General features: G+C 36.0%; 3 protein-coding genes across 3 annotated transcripts in view; 1 reads left to right on the top strand and 2 right to left on the bottom strand.

Moving 5' to 3' along the window:
• The first annotated feature begins 616 nt into the window (after positions 1-616).
• On the top strand, positions 617-4,596 carry ics (ras suppressor protein 1). Its single transcript, XM_073083632.1, has 6 exons — positions 617-829; positions 1,514-1,804; positions 2,060-2,142; positions 2,227-2,341; positions 2,579-2,711; positions 3,720-4,596. The coding sequence occupies exons 1-6, from the start codon at positions 679-681 to the stop codon at positions 3,805-3,807; spliced, it is 861 nt and encodes a 286-aa protein (XP_072939733.1). The 5' UTR covers positions 617-678; the 3' UTR covers positions 3,808-4,596.
• A 1,731-nt stretch (positions 4,597-6,327) lies between these two features.
• On the bottom strand, positions 6,328-11,852 carry Nemp (nuclear envelope integral membrane protein). The gene is made up of 8 exons (XM_073083634.1): positions 11,564-11,852; positions 11,010-11,131; positions 10,517-10,730; positions 9,985-10,151; positions 9,242-9,457; positions 8,645-8,769; positions 7,759-7,920; positions 6,328-6,645 (listed from the first exon to the last, which is right to left on the bottom strand). The coding sequence occupies exons 1-8, from the start codon at positions 11,646-11,648 to the stop codon at positions 6,489-6,491; spliced, it is 1,248 nt and encodes a 415-aa protein (XP_072939735.1). The 5' UTR covers positions 11,649-11,852; the 3' UTR covers positions 6,328-6,488.
• Positions 11,853-12,485: 633 nt separating this feature from the next.
• jar (Myosin heavy chain 95F jaguar) overlaps positions 12,486-14,686 on the bottom strand; it is a 50,248-nt gene continuing 48,047 nt past the window's right edge. The window contains exon 26 of the mRNA XM_073083631.1: positions 12,486-14,477. The gene's annotated coding sequence lies outside the window, so the exon portion shown is untranslated. The remainder of the gene's footprint in view (positions 14,478-14,686) is intronic.

Below are 14,686 nucleotides of genomic sequence, written 5' to 3'. Positions count from 1 at the left end.
ACAATGTTTTCACAATTATACTATTTAATTTACTGTTCCTTAATTGATTCCTAGATTGAAAGTTATTTTCTACTTTTTAGTTGATTTTATCATAAAAGCGTGTTTTTTAGTTTTTTGAACTATTTTTATCTGGCCGTTTAAAGTGGGTCAAAATCGCGCCCAAAGAAGTCGGTTACAAACATACAAACAAACATACAAACATACAGGTGAAGCTAATAAAAAGCGTGTAAAATAGCAAAGCAACTATAGAATAGACACAGCACGATAGTACGGCGAACTACGGCGCCCGTTGTATGTTATATATTATACAGGTATAGAAAACTGTCAATGTCAGCCGTCAAAACTGTCATGATATTTTTTCAAACGCGTAAGCAAGCAACAACGTACATTTTAAAAACAACGCGATAATTTGATAATAAACAGTAAAACGTATACACTTAAAAATCTTAAAATCAATAATAATGCATAAAAAAATAATAGAATCAAAATAAACATAAATTTCTTATAATCCAATATGAACACATGAAATCACTCTGTGAATTGTGTATTATCTATCAAAATATGTCGAATTGACCATGACCAATCAGAAAACAGAACAAAAAAGACGAAGCTTCGTGATTGGTCGATATTACCATACACGAACACGGCCGAAAACCGAATAAAATTATCTCCGCGAAAATGAGTCACCATCCGCCAGTTTCCTGTATTCCAAACACAGGCAAAATGTCGAAGGCAAAAAAAGTTATCGAGGAAGCCAAGGAAATAAATAATCCTGAGATAGATTTGGTGGATAAAGGGATTTCCAGCCTGGACGAGATACCAGGGTTGTGTAAGTCGTTTGACAGAAACTAGTTTTACTTTTTTTGTACAAAACAAGTTTTCATTGGTACTTGCAGCTATATTCTTACAAGTGTTTTCATTTTTATTTTTGTTTAGTTAAACAAACAGTAAAATTTGTGTAATAAGCTTGTAACGAGATCATTTGATTATAAATTTTATAGCAAGTATAAGATAAAAATTATTTAATTAACAGAATTCATAAAAGAAACGAAAAATTACACCTGCGATAGAAAATTCGATTGTTTACCTTTCTTAATACTATTTACTGCTATCGTTACTCGCTTACTGCTGCTACTGTGAAAGATATTTACATTTATTTACAAGGTTTTTATAAATTAATATCTGGGTGTGGCTTAGCCTTCATGGTTCATATTAGACATACAGAGGTTTTCCTCATAACTGCTTACGAATTGGCTACATCAGATCTATAAATAGGTTTCATGAGCAATTAACAGATTCTTTCAAATTTGAAAATTTATTATACTCGCAATTAGTATTTTTTCAAGGAAACTCGTGTTACTGTCTCTCTCAAAAATATTTATCTGCCCAGAAATACTTCTGATAGGTCGAAACATAATAAGTAGTAAAAATAATAATAAACTTGTTGTTGTTAGTATTATAACCATTTATTAACCTTAATTGAATAAATAAATACAACTATTTATGTTTCCAGTTACTCTTGACAACATAACACGGTTAACACTAAGCCACAACAAGATACAGGTGGTGCCGGCCACACTTGCCAACCTCATCAACTTGGAGATACTGAATCTTGCCAACAACCACATAGAGGAGCTGCCTGTCAGTTTGTCTTCACTGCCCAAGCTCCGGATCCTAAATGTCTCCCTCAATAGACTGTACGGACTGCCCAGGGGCTTTGGTGCCTTCCCTGTACTTGAGATTTTGGACCTGACATACAATAATTTGAAAGAGCAGACTTTGCCTGGAAACTTCTTCATGATGGGTGAGTTTTTAAGATGTAACTTGTTCACCTGCAGCTAGAAACCAGTCTGTCTTCACAAAAATTAGGTACTACTTTGATCATCTATTGTGCTTTATTGGAGGCACAACAGATGAAAATAAATGTAGTCCAGGATATGTATAAATTTTCACACTAGATTGGTATTGATCCAATTTTTTAAATTATTTCTGTGCATACTACATGTATTTTCTTACATTTATCATAAAATTACAATAAATTAAATGTCACATCTTTCAGAAAGCCTCCGAGCTTTGTACTTGGGTGACAATGATTTTGAGTATCTGCCTATAGAAATTGGAAATTTGAAGAATCTACAAATTGTAAGTGGTTAATGACTTTATTCATTAGCAGGCATATATATTAATAAATATGAATATATACTTATAAAATTTTAAATTTTTTAGCTTTCAATGAGAGAAAACGATCTGATAGAAGTACCACGTGAGCTAGGCCAACTGACACGCCTCAGGGAGCTGCACTTGCAAGGCAATAGACTTGTTGTACTGCCTCCGGAAATCGGTAAGATGCTTACTAGATCCTCTCATAATTCAAGCCATTGAAGATTATTGATGGCAAACAGAACATCATGCTATCATATTTATATCTTCAAGCGTAACTGAGGATGAATGAATAGTCATGGCCTGGCAGCTAAAAAATGTGACAGATTGATTATCATTAATGGGCGATAACTAAAACATATTTTCATAGCATATTTATATTGTTTTCATATTTTTATTGCTATTCATTTCCTTACAGGAACCCTAGATTTAGCCAGTAACAAGTCAGTGTTGAGATTGGAGGGAAATTTCTGGGTGCCTCCCATTGAGGACCAACTCAAACTGGGGCCATCACATGTGCTGGACTACTTGCGCTCTGAAACATACAAAGTGTAAGTGAATTTTTAAATCAGTCCGTGAATGTAAATAATGCATTCTCTTGCTGGATCTTCTCAAATGATTTGTTATCTGCTAATAGTATAGGAAATAAAAGTAAATAAATAAGTACATTTCATTACTTTTTACATGATCTGTAACTGCATGCTGTGACTAGATATTTTTAACCTAACACTTATCACCATATAATAAAGTTGTACTAACTCCTAAAGACAGGCAATATGTGTCACCTCAATTCCAAAACAGACTTAAATCTATTTGAAATTGGTTACTACATATATATTTATAATTTGCAGTGTTCATCATAATCCACTAAGATGTCACTTAACAAATTCTATAGCGCAGGGGTTCCCAAAGTGTGCGCCGCGGCGCCCTGGTGCGCCGTAGAAAGTAAAGAGGGGCGCCGTGAGTCGATCCTCTAATCATTGGACACCACAGATATTGGCGTTTTGGTCATCGATTCAAAATGAATATCCAAATTTAACATCCAAAATTCCAAAGCATTAAAAAATTTCATTCCGTTTGCAACATCATATCTATGTGAAGCTGGGTTTTCAGATGTAGCTGTGATAAAGAACAAATATCGCTAAGGATCAATGTGGAGCAAGAAATGAGAATAGCAGTGTCAAGTGATATTCCCCGCTTTGAAAAACTGCGCAGAGATCACTTAGCTCACCCTTCACATTGATTTGACTGAATAATTATCGTATTTAATTTTTGTTTTTTCTCAAGTCTTTCTTCTTGTTTTCCGTTTAAATTATTTTATAATAACGTATTGTACAATTTCATATTGTGGTGTTTTAAATTCGTTTCGATCAACCTAAGGTAACTACTATTATTGTAGTTACCTATTTCTTTCGACTGTCTTCTTCAAATACTTAGCTAGGACAGGGCACAGGGCGCCGTGAAAGAATGTCAAACTTGTAACTGCGCCGCGGGTTACAAAAGATTGGGAACCCCTGCTATAGCGAGTTATCTTTAAATATATTGTTTTCCCTTTTCAGAATATACAGTCGGCATATGTCTGCTAAACCTCCACCACCACCTCAGACTCTGGATAAAAGCAAGAAAGCCAGCAGGGCCAGATCTTAATATAGTACAAATACTATACATACTACAGAACAAGTGACTAAATGAGACTCCTAAGGGAAATCACATGTATCACATATGCTTGTCATATGAACTATTTCACTATGTGTGAAACTAAGTTCTAAGGGGTGATTTAGTTGCTTTTTCTTTATATTCTACTGATTTATGTTTATGTGTTAATGTGCTGTCTGTTAATGCTAACTAAATTAAGCAAAGATACTCATAAAGTTTTATAACAAATATATTATATAAACATTTTAAAAGACTAATATTGCTTAATGCACAATAATTAATATTTCGCTAATGCTAAAGTTAGGTATTAGCAACATGAGTATCTATTAAATTATAAATACATCATGTATTAAATGAGCAATATTTCCCACTGAATTTAAAATCAATTTAACTTAAGGATAAAATGCCTAATATTCAGATTAACTTTATTTTCAATCATACCTTACATAGTGCATTTTTATATTTACCAAAAAATGTGGTTTCTATATAAAGCCACGCCGTATTTAAAGTAGTATGATCTAAATTGTGCCATGAAATAGCAGGTAAAATAGAAAAAACAGGCTTGTGAAAAATGTATTTTATTAATAAAATAATATAAACAAAATTATTGTTACATATTCACATAGATAACACAATAAGTGTCCTTATATACAATGTATAAGTGTAAAACTCGAGGTGCTAACATTATAATATCAGTGTTTATATTATAATTAAAGTTTATTGACAAAGGATTAATTAATAATTGTGACGTGAAGTATTAAATTATTTCTAACATGCTAAGTATATTTTTTATTCAGTCTCAGGTCTTCAGGTCTAAGATCTAGTATAAGTGAAAAGATCGAAAGATTCTAAACTTTAAAATTAAATAAATACAATGACATCCTTGCAAAGAAAGTTCCCCCAAGTAAGATATTTCAAATCCTGCAAATTTGCTTTATACTTATAGAGACCTATAGATCACAAGAAGTAGTAAGATACTGCCTGAATAATAAAAACATTATTTATGAAAGAAGTATTTCATTGGCATTTAATAAAGAAAGAAAAAATTAAAGACCTAAGTTTGAGATTATAAAACCCTACCTATTCAGTCGTATATGTTTTAAATACTTCAACACCTAAATATGCAAAAATGAAAAGCTAACTACTAGGAACACAACAAAATGAGAAGTACTACGAAGAAGTGTGTTAGAAATAAAGAAAAAATATAAGGCTATTCGAAAAATAATATAAAAACTCACTGAGAGATTATTTACAGACCTCTGATGCCCTTAGAATTTAGCTTCAACCACACAGATGTGGCGAGTTGAGAATAAGAATCAAAGTTAGTCATTTTATGCAAAACCGTATGTGAGACCAAAATATCTCTTCCTACGTATCCATGACGATATTGCATGATTTCTATATATGTAAGTAAGTTAATTAGAAACATTAAAGTGATTGGTTGTGCTAATGTTGCCTTAGAATACGTTGAACTACTTGTTAAATTACAATTTGTCGTAAAAAGGCACAAAAGTGTAACATAGAAACAAATAGGTTTAGAAATCACGCATTATTTTAAATTATAAATATAACAAAATTATTCCATACTTAAACTCACACAAACAAGTTAATTTTGAACACTTAAACATGTTTCTTGAACACGGCAGTGATTATGATTATGAATAATTATATGAGGACCATGGTTAATCTACTTTTATATTGAACTTCAATAAATGCGACATTTTTATCCTATATTTAATTATATATATTGACCTTACAATTGAGTCTACCTGTTTTTAAGTAAGTTACGTGTAAGGGACAGCCCTACACGTTAAGGCTGCACCGCGCCAGCCCTACACCAGAAATAATTCAGTATTTGTAACCGTATCTAAAAACTATAATAATTTTCCATAATAGTATCCAGATCAGAAATTCTATATACATAACACCCATAGTCCTAGTAGATCCTATTGTTGACATCAATATTACCAAATACTGATACTATGGACTGTACTACAGATATTCATATACATTACCGAACTGTTGATATGATATTGAAGGCATATTGATTAACAATATTAAGACACCCTCACCGGAAAATTGTCTGCTATACAACAAATCAAGATTCAATTTTGAGCATTTCGTTTTGCAATACTTGTATTACTGTTCTTAAAGGTGTATGAAGAATAGCAATTCACAAGAAGTCCGTACCCAGCCGTGGCACAATATTGGGTTTAAGACATGCGCACTGTAATCTTCGGTTCTAATCATTCACTGATAATACTACAACTGTTATATGACATGTAAATGTATCCTGTAAAAGTGCGACCTCAATAAAAAGTATATCATCCTGCACACATCTAGTCAACTTGCGGCACATAAAACCTCAGCGCGTACGGCGGGCGTCAAGAGTGCTCTCTGTCATCGTCGTCGTCGGAGATGTCGACGCGCGCGGTCTTCGTCGCCGACGAGTTCTCAGTCTGAGAGGAAATCCGTGCTCAGCGTAGTGACAGTAATTAGTAAGACGACGAATGAGCACTTTAATGATCAACTGTAATAATTTATTAATATGGTCATAAACTGTTACATTGCAGGTAAATGAGCGTCCTCAATAAAAGGTATATTATTTCTGCACACTGTCCTTAGTTAACCTGCGGCACATAGAAGTGTAAGGTGTATGCATACGGCGGGCGTCAGGATTGGTCGCTGTCGTCGCTGTCGTCGTCGTCGTCGGAGATGTCGACGCGCTCGGGCTTCGTCGCCGACGAGTTCGTCGAGAACGCGTACGACTCGTAGTCGAGCACCTCGTCGTCGCTCAGGTGGGAGTCGCCCTCGACGAAACTCGCGAACCTGTTGACAGGCATCCGGCTACAACAAAAGTTATACTACGTGAACATTGACAGTACTTGTCCCAATTATGAATGTAATGTAAAATTATGGTTGTGTTTGTTGTATAAGTATAAAATAAGAGTGACATACATTATAAACAGTCTAATTAAATACAATAAAAAATCTAACATGGGGTAATCTTACGTTTACTACAAGATTCAATTAAACATAGAAACCAGGACAGGTGAAAGTAAATAAAACCTTATTAAAAGTCCAAATCACACAGGGTAACCGCACCCTCACCGCTTAGAATCACTGAGTCACATGACCCGCCACTACGTGCAGTCGGCTCTGGCACAGTAGCGGAGCAGTGTGTCTAGTAGTAACGTAACGTTAAGGTAACTGCATCGAAAACTCCACGGTACACGGCAACCGCATCAAACACCACCTACCTCAAACATCAATAATATTTTATTTTTCTCGCGTCTCGCGCGCGCCCTGCTCGTAGCACTGCTCGCTGCTCAGCAGCCGCGTCGCGGGGGAAGCGGCGACGCTGCGCACTACACACACAGTACTCACCGCTTGGCGTCGCTCAGGCGCAGCATGACCCGCCACTGCGCGCAGTCGGGGCTGGCGCAGTGTCGGCGCAGCTCGGCCAGCGCGCGCTGGGTCTCGCGCGCGCCCTGCTCGTAGTACTGCTCGCTGCTCAGCAGCCGCGTCGCGGGGGAAGCGGCGACACTGCGCACTACACACACAGTACTCACCGCTTGGCGTCGCTCAGGCGCAGCATGACCCGCCACTGCGCGCAGTCGGGGCTGGCGCAGTGTCGGCGCAGCTCGGCCAGCGCGCGCTGGGTCTCGCGCGCGCCCTGCTCGTAGTACTGCTCGCTGCTCAGCAGCCGCGTCGCGGGGGAAGCGGCGACGCTGCGCACTACACACACAGTACTCACCGCTTGGCGTCGCTCAGGCGCAGCATGACCCGCCACTGCGCGCAGTCGGGGCTGGCGCAGTGTCGGCGCAGCTCGGCCAGCGCGCGCTGGGTCTCGCGCGCGCCCTGCTCGTAGTACTGCTCGCTGCTCAGCAGCCGTGTCGCGGGGGAAGCGACGACGCTGCGCACTACACACACAGTACTCACCGCTTGGCGTCGCTCAGGCGCAGCATGACCCGCCACTGCGCGCAGTCGGGGCTGGCGCAGTGTCGGCGCAGCTCGGCCAGCGCGCGCTGGGTCTCGCGCGCGCCCTGCTCGTAGTACTGCTCGCTGGTCAGCAGCCGCGTCGCGGGCGGGAAGCGGCGACGCCTGGGACACGGGGTATAGAGTTAAAGCGTGGCCACACAGAACGCGTATTTTAGCACCGCACTAGGCGTTAGCATTAGAACAAAATACTGCGCGTTTTGTGTGGCCAGGCCTTTATTGTTACACACGGGTTATTTCGTTATTAGAACTCACGGACTATAGAGTTATTGTTACTTACGGGTTATATAGTTATTGCTACTTACAGGTTATATAGTTATTATTACTTATAAGTTATAGACTTATTGTTACGTACGAGTTATAGTTATTGTTACTCACAAATTATAAAGTAATTGTTTTTCAGTTATTGGTACTCACGGGTTATACATATAGTTATTTAATAAACTCAATCTAGCTGGTTGAACAGTGCACAAATTAACTAATGATGCGGTGAACAAGTTAAAGTTAGTGATTGGAACTTCTTATTTATTATTTCAGATTTTATTACAATCTCTATCATTAAAACAACCTATGACATTTCACAGAGCACGTCAAACGCAAACAGAGCGTCTGCGTTTGACGTTGAATCAAAGGCTACGATCTAACCGGCAGTAAAACTAGCTGGCCGCCCCTCCATTGCTTGATGTTACGTCATGATATCATAATAGTTCGATATTCGTTAAAAAAGGGTAGTGGTAAAAAATTTCATCTATTAAATAATAACATCAAATTTTATATTAGTAAAATTAATATTGATAACATATCCCTAAAACAAATGTTAAAATCTTACCAGTATCCCTGTATCCTGTACCAGAGTGACTTCGGGAAGTATTTGGCAATGAGAGCTATTATTGATACAGCTGCTGATGCCTCTTGGTACTGACTACTAAAGAATATCAGTAGTACTCCAACCACCTGGAAAAAATTATATTTTGTGTTATTTGTTAAAGAAAGAAGAAGAAATAAAATAAAAGGTCGTCAGAATCAAACAATCTCCTGAGATATTATATTCCCAGAGCGCTATGATGTGAGGCTCTTCAAAAAAGGTGCAAAAAGATCTCTCATACAAAGACGGCGATGCATTGGCAACTCCTCTGTTGCAAATGTCCATTGGTGGCGTTGACTACTTCCATCAGGTAGTATGTCTGCCTAATCGTTAAGTTAAACGATAAAAAAAAACTATGAAATTTGTATAAATCAGTGAAAAGAATTCTTTTTGACCGGAATCATACCTATTTTTCAGCAGAATAAGTCTATGACACATTTGTAATTTTATAAAATTGAATCAACTTTTTACACTAGGGGGCCCTATTTAACTTTCCGCCCCGGGCCTCCGAAGACCTTATTCTGCCTCTGCCTAAACCACTGACCACCAGTCAAACCTCACCTGCAAGGTCCACATAACGAGATTCTTGCTCCTCCTATCCCGTGGCGGTCCGACACGGTAACACACGGCGAAGCTCGCGAGCGCCGCTACCACGACGTACCAGAACGTGTACGCTTGGTACGACAGCGCGATCGTGCGCACGTTCTCCCACACGCGCTGGAACACGTACACACCGACCGTCCAACCGCCGATCAGTAGGCCGTAGGTTAGGGTTTTCTGGAAGCAAAATGGTTATTTTAAATTCACGCTTTGATGCAAAATGCAAGAATTATAATTCTGTGTCTGTACACATGCATATACTGAATCAAATAAGGGACAATATCTAAATTATGATTTAATACATCTGTTATGTGTCTGAGTGCCTGTAATGATTTGGATAATGCTGATATAAAAAAAATCTACCATCTTTGAAATGAAAGAAAACAATTTATTGATTAATTTGCCTAACAACAAAGTCTAATTAGTCCTCCACCCCAAGAAAACAAAGGTTTAGCAATTTGTTTTAGTTCGCTGAGTTGCTTAGTGCTTGCTATTTGTGTTAGTTGCTTCATGTTTTGTTGTATATGTCATATCCATGTCATGTCCCGGATTACATACTATTTTACCATAGTAGTACAAATATTCATATGAAAATACCAAAATACAGTCAGCCAAATGGTAATGCAATGAAAAAATGAATGAATGCTTGTAAATATATTTTAACAGCCAATCTCTATAGCATAATAAAATATCTCAATACTCACCCTAGGCAGCAACTTGCTAACATAATACACGATAACCATGAAAGAAGCAGACACGCCAACAGTTATCCCACACAAGTAGAAGAACAGTGGGTTGCCACTCAGCGCCCGCGATGAGAATATCAACACAATGCCAGCTGCCATGCAGAGTACCCGCCATAAGTCCACTCCTGTAATAGAACTTTTATTAATATTCTGTTACTGTAGGAAAACATATGGAAATGCAGGGTTACACGCTGAAGAAATCCTGTCGTCCTGACAAAAATCTAAATTATGGACTTGAATTTGTTATATTCCTAGGATGTGGTCCATATTGGTCTGCTTTTTTTTTCTGTGTTTGATTTTTTATGTATTTGTCATTGTGTGTACAGCTTCCAGCACAGGAAATTCTACTGTGGAATTATCAGTATACAAAATGCAACTAGAGATAAAACAAAAGTATGACAGACATGATTACATATTATAATGAATGGATTGTTTGCATTTGTGACAATTTTAAATAACAAAAATAAGCAATAATGATGTTAGTACTCACTCTGTATTTGCAACTCAATGCTGTGCTTCTGTTTAGTGTTCACAGCCATACAAGTGGGAGTGAAGAGATCAATTGACACAGTCTTGTATGACTTCCTCTGGAACGGGCTGACCACCGCCCAGCCATAGCTGTCCTCTGTATACTGATTGTACACATCCTCGGGATTTTCACCTATGTACTGACTGAATTCATCCGTCTTCTGTTTTATGTGGAACTGAAAATGAAATTGTCACAATGACATGATCCTTAATGCTCATTCATAAAAATCAATCTACCCATTGGTACTTTTAGTACATAAAAGTACCAAAGATCGAATTTGATAAGATCTGCCTACTAAATGTAAAAGTTTGTCTGAACAGAAGTCCTACCTATATATTATAGCATTATATATTATAGCTATTATAGCATTGATGGACTAAAGGGTACAACTTAACATTAAGTAAGCAATAATCAAAAGCAAAATAATGTAGGAATATGTTACATGTTTACTTACTTTTACAGTCTGCCATAGAGATAGTAAATTTTTATCTGTTCCGGAATAGCAGTATATATCAATAGTTTGTTTCGCAGATGGGATATCTCTGTCTATGCTTGTTGGTCCACCAAGCCAGTGCACTAAATAAAAACAAGATATAAGTTGAAAATTGATATATTAGTAAAAATAGTAGTAGTGGTGATACCGTCATCAACCACAGAGACCTACCACCATTCCAAACACAACTACCAAATAACTTTTCATTGTTATTGTACTAAAATGTACTATTATAAAGTAATATTGTAAATTGGTGTACTGTAAATGTACTCTGTAAATTGTAATTTGTGTACTATTATAAAGTAATATTGCATAACATTATATCGGAATAATTATGATAATATTAATGTCACCGGAAATTTTACTGTCTTGAATGAAATGAACCCCCGAGACTCAAAATCCCCATGCTACTCTCCTGAACCATTGCAGTCAAACCTATAGGATTAGGCAATGTATTGTATGCATCGCATTTACTCAATGTATCGTATGTATAAATATTTACAAATTGTAATTACCGTCGTATGCTAATGAGTTGGCTCCGACAAAAACGCCGAAGAATAATAACAAAAACAATGATGAACGAGAGCCGAAGCACTCCATATTTACAGAATTACAACTTAAATAATGTAAAATGATAATGTATATCACATCCTTCTATCATCAATGCCACTTGACACACTTAAGTTATTGGAACGACCATTAAATTAAAGGCTTTTCGGCAAATATTTACTTCTCTAGGAAATAATTTTATTGGCTTCGCTTATGGCGTTGACTTAACTTGACGTAATCAACCACAGAGTCAAAATATTATTTTACTCTTTGGTCCAAATATTACCTACTTAACCACAACCACAGACGACATAAATTATAGTTAATATATATCTTTTCCCCGGCTATTTAACCATAGAGATATTGTTGTTGCAACATTTTGATACCACACGGAATAGCGGGAATATAAAAGTATACGTACAAAATCAGTAACCAGTAACTGGGGCAAATTAATTCCATTATCAGCGCAGTGTCGGGTTTTTGCGGTGGCGAATTAATAAATTATGCGCCAGTTGGTGAGCACTCACGGAACGTTTTTTTTTCACCATTGCTGCGAATGCGGATTCACAACAATGGTAAAATATAACTAAGTAATTTTCGCGGCATAAATAATTTTCGTAACGTGCGCGGTTGTCTGCCGTTTCTGCTGTAACGATGCATGAGCATTACCAAGTTAGCATCTTATACAGTACTAAGTTCTTCCAAATATTATCCTAACTAAAACATATTTCATTCCTTATATTCTAAATCAATGATTTATTCTTTAATAACAACTGCATCAGATTTTGTTAAAGGAAAATATCTACATTTGTAATTTATTTTCAGAATATTACTAATTATAATATATAAAGTCAATACCTGTTAAAGATGGAAAATAATGAAACTCAATTTAAATTCAAATATCTTATATTTATTTGGTAAAGCATAACACTAAGTCATGTACTACGGCATGAAAAGGCACTCTGAACTTCTGTACTTCAATACATTGTACTTTTAATACATATAACATTCTTATTTCTAGAAGCGATAAAAGGACACTTTATTTCTTCGAGTTATTTATACCAAAATAGGAATGTTTTCGTTAAATACTGTTTGGAATGGACTCATTACAAAATAACGATATACTTAGACAACTCATTGTTATTAATTAGTCTTCATTAGTTATTTGTTGTAACTTTTATATCTTACTTACATAGACATTTCATTTAAAATAATGGGCTTAAATGGCCGTATTTCATCAAATATAATAACGAGCGCAGCCCGTACTGAAAAATCCTCAAAGTATCTTTTCGTTATTTTTTACAACCTTTACGTAGAATAACTTAGGCCTACAAATGGCATGTAGACCATTGGGACCATTGGCCACTGGCTTTTGAAATTTGACCTCATCAACACCATAATCCTCAAAATGTCAATAGTTGTCGATTTCCAAACAATTTATTGATCTAGATGACCTCTGCAGGCATTATTACAAATCCTTGTCAAACGAATACTGAAAAGTATCACACAATATAAATACTAGCACTTCCAGTCTTAACTTTTATTAGGAATGCTCATAAATAATATTTTTCGATTTGTAAAATATATAATTCATCTACCTAAGACTTCATATAATCACAGATTTTGCGAAATTTCATTAATTATATTGTAAACTGTATACTATTAATTATTTCATGCAAAATTTAGTTTACTTCAATTTCAGCAATATAATTTCGTTTTCCTCTGCTACTAATTCATCTGTAATCTGTGAAATATTCTAGATATTCAAATCGCATTTAAACATTATTTATTCAATATGATAGTATATCAAACCACGCACACACAAATCTAAAATACATTTGTAAAAGTTTATACGTAGTAATATTGTGATATGCTGTTTGATATATGGATTAGCGACTATACAAAGTATTAAAACTTCATAAATTTTAAGGCCCAATGACACCGTAACTGCTTGTGCTATGAAAGTATAAAATACTCATAAGCTTTGCAATTATTTTTTTATTGAACCTCGCAGCGTGCTTTAAAATCATTTTATAGAAATTTATCAACAATATTACGAAATCCACAATAAAGCTATTGCTGTATTTTTTACAGAAAAGCTGTTGAATTAGCTTTTTCCTGCAAATCAGACAAACGATTTACAAATAAATATACTATACCTACACACAGAAATATAATTTTTAACATTTCAAAATATTTGTCAATTTTCTATCGTTTATAGTTCTCACTTTCACTGCATCTCTTTTTATCCCGAAGCTGGGCACGGGTCTGCCGCCAAAACGTGTTGAAGCTATTTTTTTAAATACTATAAGACTGCAATATTTACGATGTAACACGTGAAAATAATACTTTATCAATGACAAGTCAGCTAAGTCCGCCCGCTTCATATGCACTCTGCATTCAGCAAGTGCCACTATAATCAAAACAATATCGAAGTTATACTTCTTTAGATGCTTTCAGAATAAAATTTTAGCATGGGACTAAAAAATCTCGCGATATAAGACATTATTAACTAAATAATTATAATTATCGTGCGAGCCATTTTATGTTTAAACAATATTTACTTAAAGAAGTATAACTTCTAATAGCGAGTACATTACGCACAATATTATACCTTATGCTTACACAAACACACACCATTTACACGTAAAACCTGTACTCCTTGTACAATCACATTAAAATATATTATTATCAATACATATGTATATTTATGTTTTCCGGTGGAAGTTTTCCAAACACCATGTATATTGCACTAACATACAACTAGATGTGACTGTGAAGGCACGTTTGAAAGCACTATGTTTTATATTCTACCTTACGCTAGTGTTGTAGTTCAAATTCATACGTCGTACGCTTGATTTGTGGCAGGTATCCCGACTGCTGTAAGCAATACATACAATGATTACAAATAGGAAATACTCTATGACATTTTTCTATTTTGCACAAATAGGAAAGGGCCACGAAGACATATTGAACTTATTTATCCTTGCAGTTGGTGAGGGAAGGCAGCCTGATGTGAATCACCAATCTTAGTGAAATTATTTATTTATAATTCTATGACAACATACTGATGACTTGGCTTGTGCTGA

The sequence above is a fragment of the Epargyreus clarus genome, unplaced genomic scaffold (genome assembly GCF_041222505.1).
Source record: "Epargyreus clarus isolate Ecla_fem2 unplaced genomic scaffold, WU_Ecla_fem_2.2 ptg000019l, whole genome shotgun sequence".
Lineage (NCBI taxonomy): Eukaryota > Metazoa > Arthropoda > Insecta > Lepidoptera > Hesperiidae > Epargyreus > Epargyreus clarus.
The sequence above is the reverse complement of the archived record's forward strand: the minus strand, read 5'-3'. Positions and strand labels throughout refer to the sequence as shown.